The 12,855-nt window shown below is 36.4% G+C and overlaps 1 protein-coding gene across 1 annotated transcript in view; it reads right to left on the reverse strand.

Annotated features, from left to right (window-relative positions):
• Window positions 1-12,855, reverse strand: part of LOC120538557 — a 174,712-nt gene that overhangs the window by 42,097 nt on the left and 119,760 nt on the right. The window contains exons 33-38 of the mRNA XM_039767952.1: window positions 10,726-10,758; window positions 8,677-8,718; window positions 7,185-7,214; window positions 6,395-6,418; window positions 4,561-4,584; window positions 1,390-1,413 (exon numbers count right to left, since the gene is read on the reverse strand). Of these exons, the coding sequence (XP_039623886.1) occupies window positions 1,390-1,413; window positions 4,561-4,584; window positions 6,395-6,418; window positions 7,185-7,214; window positions 8,677-8,718; window positions 10,726-10,758 (177 nt within the window). The remainder of the gene's footprint in view (window positions 1-1,389; window positions 1,414-4,560; window positions 4,585-6,394; window positions 6,419-7,184; window positions 7,215-8,676; window positions 8,719-10,725; window positions 10,759-12,855) is intronic.

Below are 12,855 nucleotides of genomic sequence, written 5' to 3' on the forward strand. Positions count from 1 at the left end.
CGAGTATGTAGAGCGGGATATATAAATATACATATATATATATACCCGCGTATCGCTGCGGAGAAGTAGTGTGTTAAAAAGGTAGAAAAGAAAAGGGAACATTTTAAAAATAACGTAACATGACTGTCAATATACAGTATTTGTTTTGTGAGTGTTACTGAGTGTTGCTGTCATCAAGGATTTGATTATCATTATTTCTTTCAATCAGGTTCGTATTTGTAGGATGTGTTGTGTTCAAGTTACATTCCGTGTTTGTCAATCGTTGTAAAGATGACAGGTTTCATTCATTGATTCGTTTCTTACTGCATCAATAAACAGCTCGTCTTCTTCTTTATCTGAGACCTGACACACTGCATGCATGGGTTTTTTACACTGTCTTCCTTTAGCGGACATTGACTTTTTCCACCGTGTGCTTTGTTTCGCAGTAGCTGGATTTATGAATATGCTTATCAGACGCTTCATATTTTTGCTGCCTTTTCAATTGTGTAATTCGGTTTTGTTCAGCGCTTTTGGAACTGTTGCCTTTTATCTGTGCACTGCGCCAGTTCACGTGAGCCGCTCGGTGTACATGCATCGAAGGTTCCCAGCTGTGCTGGTGCCATCTCGTGCTATGTCCGTGGCTGTATTTAATGTTACCTTAGTCCTGGCACTTAAAACTTTCTCTCGCAGTTTCGCTGAGTTTGTGTCAAACACCACCCTGACCATCTCATCTTCCTCTCCATAAGCACAGTCCTTCACCCGTGAATATTTACCCGTGGCAGTTTGCTATTGGATTGCCGCTGACGGACGGCCTTATATGGGCAGGCACTAAATTACAAACGCCAGCGGCAGCCTGTCTATGAACTTAATTTAAAGTGTAGGTTTACATCGTGCTTTGTTTCCGAAGTAACAGAACTCATGAATATGGTTGTATATGTCACTCGCTCGCTTCTTATTGTTTCGCTGCCTTCTCAATTATATAATGCATGTTTTCTTAAGCGCTTTTTTGAGCTCTTCCTGGTTTTCTATGTACTGCATGATTACGTGGGAGGCGTGATGATGTCACACGAAACTCCGCCCCCACGGCGTTCAAGCTCATCTCCATTACAGTAAATGGAGAAAAACTGCTTCCAGTTATGACCATTACGCGTAGAATTTCGATATAAAACCTGCCCAACTTTTGTAAGGAAGCTGTAAGGAATGAACCTGCCAAATTTCAGCCTTCCACCCACACGGGAAGTTGGAGAATTAGTGATGAGTCAGTGAGTGAGTCAGTGAGTGAGGGCTTTGCCTTTTATTAGTATAGATTGACTACTTCAGTTTGGTGCACATTTGAACAAATGATTTATATTAAGTAATGCATAATAAAATTGGATTCTACTGGAAAGAAGATAAAATGCACATTCTCACCTTCCTTTTTATGGGATGATTTTCCTGTAACAAAACAAATATAGCATCTCATTATTACACTATTTGTTTCAGTGTTTACTCTGTACCGCATTTTATGATGGTGCGTGAACTGAATGGGAGTAAATGAATTGCAGACTCAGATTAATATCTAGTATACTTGCTGGACTGATAAAATTCCGGTGTTCTTAACAATTTCTCCTCAGAATGAAAAAAAATAGACCAGTACTAAATTTATTATAAATACATACAATTCATACTATATATATTAAAGTCCATGCCATTTACACATAATATTTCATTTTATAATTTGGAATGTCTATTTAATACATATCAAAACTGACTCCTTAAGAAATTTGATGTCATATTAATTAAATCTAGCTATATGTAATAGAAATATGCAGAAATCGACTCTTTTTCATTCTATTTTTATAATGTATGCTTTACAATTCACAATTTATATATATATACTGTATATACACTGTATATAAGCGCTCGACTCAATATAGATTCACACTGGAGGCACGTATAAAATAAAGACACTTTTATTTTTCTTCACCTGTGGGATACATCTTCCCCGTAATCCTCATAGGCACAACACAGTCCCAAATATGCAAGCACCACCAACCACACCACACTAATTCTTTTCTTTTCACTCCCTCTTCTCTCCAAGCTTTGTCCTCCTCCTCCCAACTCTGGCCATTGAGTGGTGGCTGCTGGCCCCTTTTATAGTTCACCCGGAAGTGCTCCAGAAGCTTGATTGCCGAATACCAGCTGCACTTCTGGGTGTGGTGAAAACATTGTCCACAAAGGCTCAGGAGTTCCAGCTGCAGAACCCCCCGGTGGTGCCTGTGGGACGCAACAGGGCTGCCCAAAACTGCAATTCCCATGGAGCCCTGCGGGAAACCGAGGCACCGCTCCAACCCAGGGGGGGTGGCCATCTAGTGTCCAGGAGGAGGTATTGCACCATCTATGCTGCTCCCCCTGAGCATATAACGAAGGGGCGTCCCGGTCAGACGCCACAATATTTATATATATATATATATCTATACTAATAAAAGGCAAAGCCCTCACTGACTCACTGACTCACTCACTCACTCACTCACTCACTCACTCACTCACTCACTCACTCACTCACTCACTCACTCACTCACTCATTCACTCACTCATCACTAATTCTCCAACTTCCCGTGTAGGTAGAAGGCTAAATTTGGTAGGCTTATTCCTTACAGCTTACTTACAAAAGTTAAGCAGGTTTCATTTCGAAATTCTACATGTAACAGTCATAACGGTCGATAACGGTCAACAACGTCCGCCATGTTGAACTTTCTTATTTATGGCCCCATCTTCACGAAATTTGGTAGGCGGCATCCCTGCGCTAACCGAAACCGATGTACGTACTTATTTCGATGGTATGATGCCACTGTCGCCTGCCATATTGAACTCTCAATTTTTTATTTTTAATAAATTTGCAAAAACCTCAAGTAAACTTTTTTCACGTTGTCATTATGGGGTGTTGTGTGTAGAATTCTAAGGAAAAAAATTAATTTAATCCATTTTGGAATAAGGCTGTAACATAACAAAATGTGGAAAAAGTGATGCACTGTGAATACTTTCCGGATGCACTGTGTGTATATATATATATATAAGTATATATATAAGTCACACACCCATGCTTACCCTTACAACTTCAGGGCTTGTCCTCTTGTAATTCCACCCCAAGACAAGGGTTGCTGCTGTCTTGTAATGCTTCTCCTTTTCTGTTGCAGAAAGCAACATCTTACGGGCACATGACATCACGTTCTGATTCTGGCCTGGACCTGTCCCTTCCACCCCAACAACTTCATAACTGGCACTCTCACCATCTTTCTCGCAACACACCTTTAACTTAATGCTTATTATTTTGTCATATAATACATACACTTTTTGTCTGAGGGTGCCTCAAACTTTAATCTTTGTGCTGTGCTTTATTTACAATATATATAAAGAAAAAAAAAACACTGGTAAGCCATGAACTCATCTGAAAGTCATTGAGTGCCCAAGGGGGCTTTCAGATTTTGTAAGGGTCCGGGTGTTTCCACTTATCTAGAGAAAGAGAGTAAATCTAAGCAGCGCTTGCAGGAAGGCTACTGGATTTTTTCAGCCATAAAGGTTCCAGTGGTGAATTCCTGCTTTAAAAATGTGAAAACTAACAGTACATTATAGAGTGCCTCAGAATTGCTTAAAGATAAATTACTCTTTAAGTAAAAGAGAAGGCATAAAGGTGGCTTTTTGAATATTAAAGTTTTCTATCCTGGATGTATTGTGTTGGATGACCTCAAAAGTAACCTTGGGATGGTCCTGGATTTCGAAAGTATGGTTGGTTGAGACGCTTACTGGTAAAGAAAGGTAAGGAATCAATACAACTGATGGAGCAGTGGAGGTTTAAAAGAATGGAAGCAAAGAGAGATAGAAAAATAAAAGCAGATGAGAGACTTTATTTTGTTAATTTAAAGGTGAGTAAGTTAGTGTATGAGCTCTCTTCAAATGTTTATTTTGATTATAATATGTGTGTCCCTTTGATTATGTATCCTTTTACTTTGCTTAAATAAAACCAAGAAGGATATTTTTTATATTTTGCTTAATGGTGATATATCCCCCTTTTACAATGTACAGTATGCACACCTCATATTTGTATTATGTTACATATATTTGTAATAGTGGTTATAGAAAAGGGTATCCTGTGACCTTAGCAAATATTATTGACTTGCTTATGAGAAAAGAAATTGTGAGCAGTATACAGTAAATGTAAAAAAAAGTTACAAAGCAGTCAGATAAGATATTAAAACTGGAGGCAATCAAATTCTCTTCAAAAAGAAGATAATTGGGAAGAGGCAAAGATAATTGTGCAGTAACAATGGCAATCAGTCAAATCATGTTTCTTTTAAATACCACCATTGAGAATAAGAAACTGGTACAATACACTCTGCAAAGTACATTAGAATACAAAACAACGAATATGGTCAAAAATTCTACATCGGGTGATATGATTTGAGACAACTGTGTACTGTATGTGCACTCTGTATTGACACTTACACGGCATCGAGGAAACACATTTGGACAAATAATCTTTGCAAGCAATGCATTATAAGAATAGACTGAATTGGAAAAGAAAGAAAAGATGTGCATTCTCACCTGACTTTTTATGGGATAATTCTCCTGTTAAGAAAACAAGAACAGTGCCTCAATATTTCATATCAAAAGGCTAGCGTTAGTCTCATGCAGATAGCAGGCAGAATTAATAAATACCATATGGCAGTTAAAAAATAATTCATAACATCATTTTTTTAAATTTCAGGAACAAGTTTAAATCAACTGTTAATGTCTTCTGAACAAAAAAATGGATATTGTATTTTTTAGATAATGCATGTTATATCGTTTTATGCTTGGAGCATATAACAGCAACAAAATGCGTGTGCAGAAGTGATATTTGAGGTCCAGTAGCATCTTCTAAGTGCTTGAAACACACCACACAGTCACATTTCACTTCAGTGAATAGATATTATTTATTAAAATCCAGTACCCCATTCTCTAAGCCTACATTTAACTTTGTTATAAAGAGCTTATACCAGTAGCAGTGCAGAAGCTAAGTCTGGCCTTGACATACGGTAGATCCACTGCAGGCCACATTCACACACAGCCCTGTATTAATTCATATCAGAACAGTTTATTCTTTGATAAGTGGCAGAGAATCCAGTGAAAATGTATGTGGACATGAAGAGAATATGCAGACAATACACAGACAGTGCCCTGGATGCAAATTAAAGAAATGTTACAGGCAGTGTTTGCCTTTGTGCCCCCTTTTCTAATTAAATGTTTTGTACACGTTTGAGATGTCCTGTATTTTGATTTATGTAGCAATAAAATGCACTGCATTTTTTCATTTCAATCAATGGCGCGTCACAAACATCAACATTGCTTTTGTGAAACCTGTACCAAATGGCATATAATAGAGACATATGCATTGCATTTGTCAGATAAACAGGTGGCACAAAAGAAACATTTGTAGTAATGCATTTAATTACTACATATATTACAAAATATATTGCAATAGATGGTGGACTGCAAACGTTAACACTCAGGTATACTTTGACTACTTAGATTTCAACTCTTTTAGATGGGTAGCACAGATAGTTTTAAAATTAATAAATAAACAAATAAATAAATAGAAGAAAAAACTTGTGTGTATTTCCCTGACGAAGTCTGTGCGATACTGAGTTCATGTCCAGGGCTGGCTGCTAACTTGCATCTGACCTTCTTGAGGTGGCTTTAGCACCCCATGCCCTTGACTTGGATTAAGTGGGTTTAAAAATGTTATATTATTTTATGTTGCACTTGTTTTTTAGCAGAACACCACATCATGTAATCCAGCAATTCATGATGATAAAGAATAAAATATGTCCACTTTTATTAGTTATGTGTTAAAATTAGGGAACACCTACACCATAATTACTGAAAAGTGGAAAGCCAAAGTTCACTGTATTCATCAGAATAAAGATCAGATTCTTAACTTAATGATATTTGATAAAATACCTAAATGAAACATATCACTCTCATATGTCTTACCTTGGTAATATTTAATTTAAGCTTTATTTAATATGTACATTGAGACACACTGGAGCTCTGATAAGGCAATGATGTATATTCTGTCATATTTGTTTATACCATACAGTAAATGTGGTACTCTTATTATACAGCACCTCTTCCATGTGATATACCTTTCTGTCATTGCAGATTATATCTATTGTATAAAGCCACAGACACATTGAACAAATCCCACAATTATTTTCATATGTGTTTGTTAAACAGACTTCACCAGTGCATCTAAAAATTAATGTATAGTTACAGAGAAATATTAATGTAGAAGCAAGATATTCAATAGAAAACATAATATTCTGTTTATGGTATACTATATATTCATAGTGTGCAGTATATACAGTAAACTCATCAAAGGACAGAAAACTCTCACCTGCTTTTTTCTGAGATGATTCCTCTGTTAACAGAACAAACACATTATGAGTTGTTTTTAAACATACTGGTTTTTGCATTTCCTTATTAAAATTATTAATGTCACTGATTACACTCACTCCACATTTCCCACTGTCATTTCCTACAGCCAATGCCAGTCACTTGAGTCTGTTTAATTGTAAAAACTTATGTTTATATACAAGTTCTTCAGATTCATATACACACAACTGTTACATTACCCCCGTGTCTGTCATGTCTTGTTATTCTCAAGGTTTTTAGCAGCACTCAATTTTCATCTTGTTCTTCTCTTCTGAGCTTTTTGTTTGATTTATGGTTAGACCTTTGTTGTGTTAAGAATCTGACTAACTCCTCTCCTAATCCTTCTGTATTTATATTTCCTAATTAGTATACTAATTTTGCTAGTCAACAATTGCTTTGTGTTTTACATCCACCCGTCTTTAACCTGATTTCCAAGTGAAGAACAATTTAAAAGACTTTAGATTCCAAAGTAAATAGCTAGACACATGATGTATGTAAATTATAAAATTAAAGTCTTCTAATTTCACTTTTGCAATCCAGTGTTCTAGTAGTAGAAGTAGTAATATTAGTAGTAATGCAACTGTTATGTGAACAGAATACAGTGAAATACTTTCATGCCTGAGTAACATGCAGCTGTCCCCACTCTCCATGATACACAAGAATATATTAAAATACAGATAAAACAGAAACCTAAACAGAAATCCCAATTCTCTATGCTTAATTGATATAATAGACATTTAAGAACAACTTACTCTTCACAAGATGTGATGACGTTTTGCTTTCTAGGGGAGAAAAAAGTTGCATTCATTTCCACAAGATTGTATTTTAATCCTTTCCAATGTGCATATTACATTACTGCCTAGTCTAAGAAAATACCTTAGAATTACATGAATTTAAGATTACTAATTTATTTATTTTCACTCCACTTTTCTGAGTAAGGGTCATTGTGGTAGCATGCTGCGTTTAAACTGAAAGCACTTTAGTGATGTGAAGCTTGTGCCCATTTGGCAGCTTCTCATCTTTTGCTTATTATTGACATGCTGAATGGGATAAAAGTATACACATAAATATGCAGATATTTTATTAATTTTACAAGTTAATAGTAGATGTGCCACAATTGTGATCAAATCAAATAAACTGGATTATTTTTCTTTATGTTTTTGAACAGTTTGCCCTCAAGAACAAATGGCAGACCTGGGCAGTATCACTGGGTATCTCTTTGCTCTCTTGGAGATTTGGAAAACTCTAAAAAGTTTCATTCTGTGTCATTATAGTGTCTCTCAGCTCATATGAAACCTAACACAGATAGATTTTCCAACTGCTGGTTTGAATGCATCAAAGGTAATGCAATTGTGAGGGAAGCAAATGATATTTTTTTATTTAACACATTCTGTCGAAATGAGGTACACGAGGAATTCAGCAAAAGAAAAACTGATATGCATTTCAGGGATGAACTTAGTGAGAAGTCAAGCAAAGTGACACCTTTTATTGGCTAACTAAAAAGAATACAATATGCAAGCTTTCGAGGAGCCTATAATAATGGCTAACATAGTATAACACCCTAGTACTACAGGGGTGAACTTAACACTATTCTATTTTTTAACGTATTGTATAGAAATAATTGAAAGCCTTTAATGTTAATGTTTCAGTTTTCAGGGGCCATAATGAATATAGTTTCTTTTGTCTTGGCTCTGGCTATAATTCTTGGGGAAGAGTGAACTAATTGTTTTATTTATTTTTATTTGATGACTTGAACAATTTAATTAATAAATCTAGCAGATTGTATTTAGAAATCTAGTAGTTGTATCTAGAGATTACAGTGTCTTTCATGAAAGAGTTTTCTTTGCGGCCCTCCAACTTGATATAATTTACTGTATTAGACATGCTAGCTGCCAGCACAAACTTATATAAATTCATGACTGGTGTGACTTCTGTGTTCTTTCTGGGTACATGTTGTCTTTCAGTAGCCCCTAACAATATAAAGACACATTGTCCAAGGAACTGGTGTTTCTAAATGAACTGGTGTTTCTAAATGAATGAGTCGCCACATTATTCAAGCAAACCTAAAGTGGTCCAGTTATATGGGTGTGGGGTCAACACTTCTCAGGGTGGGTGTGTGTGGATTCTTTAGGAAACTGGCATCCCAGGCAGGCTGGTTTTATACTAGTACAGTGTTGAGGTCCCCTAAAAATCACAGATAGTTACAAATCTATGAAAAACATTTAGATTCACAGATTAACCTACTTTTCCCAGTATGGGTGGAAGTTGTTTGTTTGGGAACACTGCCTGAAAATGAAGAGACAAAAAAAATTAAAAAATCAAAAACATGCCTTGGCTGGCAAATGCTACAAGATATTAAGATTTTTGCATTCAATAAGTGAATTCTTCATTTTTCATAGTGACTATTATAGTGAGCACCAAAAATATTATACTATAGTAACAATACATGAAGTAATATACTTTTTGCTAAACAGTTTTGTCTAAACAATGTACTGTATATGTGCCATTTTACTGTAATATGTACATTTTAGTAGATTGCAAATATATTTATTTTTATTTTACCATTTATACTGTGCAGTGTTAATCTCTCTCAAAACAATTGTTTCAGAACACATACATAAATAAAATTGCATTGGGTCTCGATGGGTAGCTTAAAAGAAGTCCACCAGATCAAAAGATAGCAGTAAGACGGTTCTCCACAATACCTGTGGACCCCTGCTGGATATTATGGAGAACAGGCTATCTGGGGGTTGTCAAGCCCTTAAAAGAAAGATGTAGTCAAGGCTGCAAGACCACCAGGCCAGCAGGGAAAGCCCTAAGATGAGGACTCTGGGTTTGCTAGAGGCTTTACCCTGAAATGGTTAAGGGAGTAAAACTGGAGGGGTTCCATGGATGAGGCTCAAAAACTCTTCTGTTTTGAATGTCTCAGAAAAAAAACAAAACATTTATTTCTCTAGCACATTTTCATACACAAGATGTAGCTCATAGTACTTTGCAAAATGCCAAAGAAATAATTACAAGAAAAGTAAAGCAAAATAAATTAGGTAAGGATAATAATGAATAAATAACAAGTAGAAATCAATATGGGCTTACATAACATAGATATATAATTAGTAGAAATGCAGAGTTCTTCTATACGGGTGCAATAATAAGATTAAATGGCCAGGAGGACAAAACAACAACAGCAACAAAATAAAAATCTCAAGTGTTCCAAGGCCAAAAGACCAACCAGTCTCTTAGCTGCCCGGAAAGGGAAAGGGAAAAAGAGAGACTGACCGTGAGACAAAAGTAATAGTGTCAAAAGATGAATGGGGTTCAAAATACTGAGAAATCCAACAGAATTAAAATAACAAAGTCAAAGGGTTCTTATATTTTTATTGCATTGAACTGACATATAATTCTAGTGAACTTTTGTTTTCTATGTGGAATTTCTCAATGCTTGAACATTAGGAATGTTCAAATGTTTGTGATGCACCATCTGTTGGAATGATAAATGCAATGCATTTTATTACTACATGCAATTCAAAGTACAGTTCATTCTATTAGATGGTGCACTGCAAACATTAATGCCTACATCCTTGTTGATTACATAGATTTCAACCTTTCTTAGACAGGTAGAACAGCTAGTAGAAAATATGACCACAGCCATGAAAAATAAGTATGAAAGAGCTGCAGAAACAGAAACAAATTAGCTCAAATATAAATCAATCATTACAAAGCCATCTGCTCAATAAAGCTGCAGGTTTGTGGTTGAAATTTAAATAAAGGCAAGGACTCAACTTGCATGACAAAGGCAGGCCAGAGGATCAGAGAGAAACATATGGGATGTGAGGCAGAGGAGTGCTTATGGTGTTACTGAGGTGGGAAGCCATATCACTAAACAAATGACTAAAAACTATGTCACATAACATGACTTTTTCCAGAGATTTTCAGTCGTAGCCTTCACTGATACAATTTTAAGTCAGAGGTTCTCAGAGATGTGCGCTCATGAAGCCAATCACCTAGTGTGATATGCCCAGCGACTCAGTCAAATTACTTTGCAACTCGCCCTGAAAAAACAGGTTTGATTTTGTCTTTAGTAATAAGGGTGAGAAATGTTTGCATGAGAGCTGAAAACCAATGAAATGCTTATCTGGAAGTACAATGCACATAATATAGCAACAAGGAATAAGAAATGTGAGTGTTTTGAACACAGGAAACAAAACAGAAGCTCATCAGCATGATATCAAAGTTTTACATACCACAACAGAATAAATAAAAAAAAGTAGTGACCACACTTAATATTTTACTTACGCATTGAACTGCTTTTGCTGACGTGACTCTTCACTGAAAAAAAAGATGACATAATAAAAATTGACTAACATGTCTGGCACCTTTTGCAGTATCCAGATTAGGTTAATTACCAATCTCTAAAAATTTTAAGTTATAGTGACTCTGAGTCTGATTAATACTTAATTATCTGTTTGTTCTCTCATTCATATTGAAAATAAGTTATTTTCGATGTTCTATAGAAATGAAATAATTTTAAAATGTAGTATTTGTTTATTCCTTCAATCTAAAAATTTGTATGTAAGAACATTCAGAGTAAGCCAAAATTGCCCAAGTGTGGGTATGTGAATGAATGTATCCTGTGATGTATTTTTTACCGTCAAGGTTGCCTATCACCCTTGTGTCTTGAAACAGATCCATAAACTAGATAAACTGCATGTTTTCCTTGTATCCATGTGGTTTTCCTCTGCTTATAGAGATATGTGGAACCTGTTAAGTTATTGCAACTATTTTAGTAATACTGATGAGTGAGAAGTTGTCCTGTTGGTCTTACAAAAAGACAATATATGTTATTCCATAAGGATCTGAAGTCTGAGTTAATTTTGCTGACATTGCTTTTTTTCTACAAAACAGAAGTAATCATCCATCCATTATCCAACCTGCTGTATCCTAACTACAGGGTCACGGGGGACTGCTGGAGCCAATCCCAGCCAACACAGGGCGCAAGACAGGAAACAAACCCCGTGCAGGGCGCCAGCCCACCGCATAGAAGTAATCAGCATGGCCTTTAATTATTAAGCATTTTGGAGTGATGTTGACTATAGAATGGCACTATATAAAAGAAAGGGTTTGGTACATGGCCCAGAGCTACTGGAATAAACTCTGTCTCCCTTTATCAATGTTTTAGAAGAGGTAGATGCAAAAGATGTTTGCATGAATGGATTTTTGTGTTCAATAAAGTCATCACGTATATTGAAATGGAGTTCAATGTGAAAGGAGTTATAGATTGAAGGATTGCCATTTTTGATAAAACATATTTTTTTGTAAAATCACCTGTAAAATTCTCTTGACAATGAGTTGAAAGTGAGAATGTGTTGGAAGCTTTTAAACAAAATATCCATAAGATGTTTGACTAAGTGTTTGTTGCTGTATGGGTTAAATATGAAAGTACAGAAAAATGTGAAAAAAGTAGCTTCTGGCTATGCACATTACAGTATATGTCCTGGTGATGGGCTCCCAATTTATCCATTTTCATTACACCCTCTCTTTCTAATCAGGGTCAAGGAAATCCAAAGCCCATCATAAGAGTGATGGATGCAAGAAAGGAATCAAACCCCTTCTAAAAACCATACATATGCAAGGTGAAGATGCAAACTCCAGAAAGAAGACACATTTGTACAGAATGTTACAGTCTATAAATGATCATTTTTATATGATTTTTTAAATTTAGCTTTCATTTACATATGACCTCGGACTGAGGATGTTGTCTAGTGATGGAAGGAACACTTTGAGGAACTCCTGAACCCGATGGACACGCCCTTTGTAGAGGAGGCACAGATAGAAACTGATGCCCATTTTCTGGAGGGACATCACTGAGGTGGGTAAGCAATTCACGCAGTGGCAAAGCCCCAGGGTTGGATGAGATCCACCCAGAGATGCTGAAGGCCCTGGACATTGTTGAGCTGTCATGGCTGACACACATTTTCAGCTTTGCATGGTCATAGGGAGTGTGCCATTGGAGTGGAAGACCAGGGTGGTGGTCGCCATTTTTAAAAAGGTGGACAAGAGAGTATGCTATAACAATTAGGCAATCACACTCCTAAGCTTCCCTGGAAAAGCTTATGCTAGGGTACTAGAAAGAAGACTCCACCCAGTCATTCAACCTCAGATCCAAGAGGAACAATGTGGATATGACCAATCGGTTTACATGTGTATTGTGGACTTAGAGAAGATGTACAACTGGTGTTCCTTGAAGGGATTCTGTGGGGGGTGCTGGGAGAGTATGGTGTTCCCAGGGCCCCTAATAAGGACTATTCGGTCCCTGTATAATCACTGTGAGAGCTGTGTCCTCATACTCAGAGAGTCTGGGACTCCGCTAGGGCTGTGCTTTGTCTCCAATCCTGTTTGTGATTTTCATGAACATGATATGAAGAC

This window comes from Polypterus senegalus, chromosome 11 (genome assembly GCF_016835505.1).
Source record: "Polypterus senegalus isolate Bchr_013 chromosome 11, ASM1683550v1, whole genome shotgun sequence".
NCBI classification, from domain to species: domain Eukaryota; kingdom Metazoa; phylum Chordata; class Cladistia; order Polypteriformes; family Polypteridae; genus Polypterus; species Polypterus senegalus.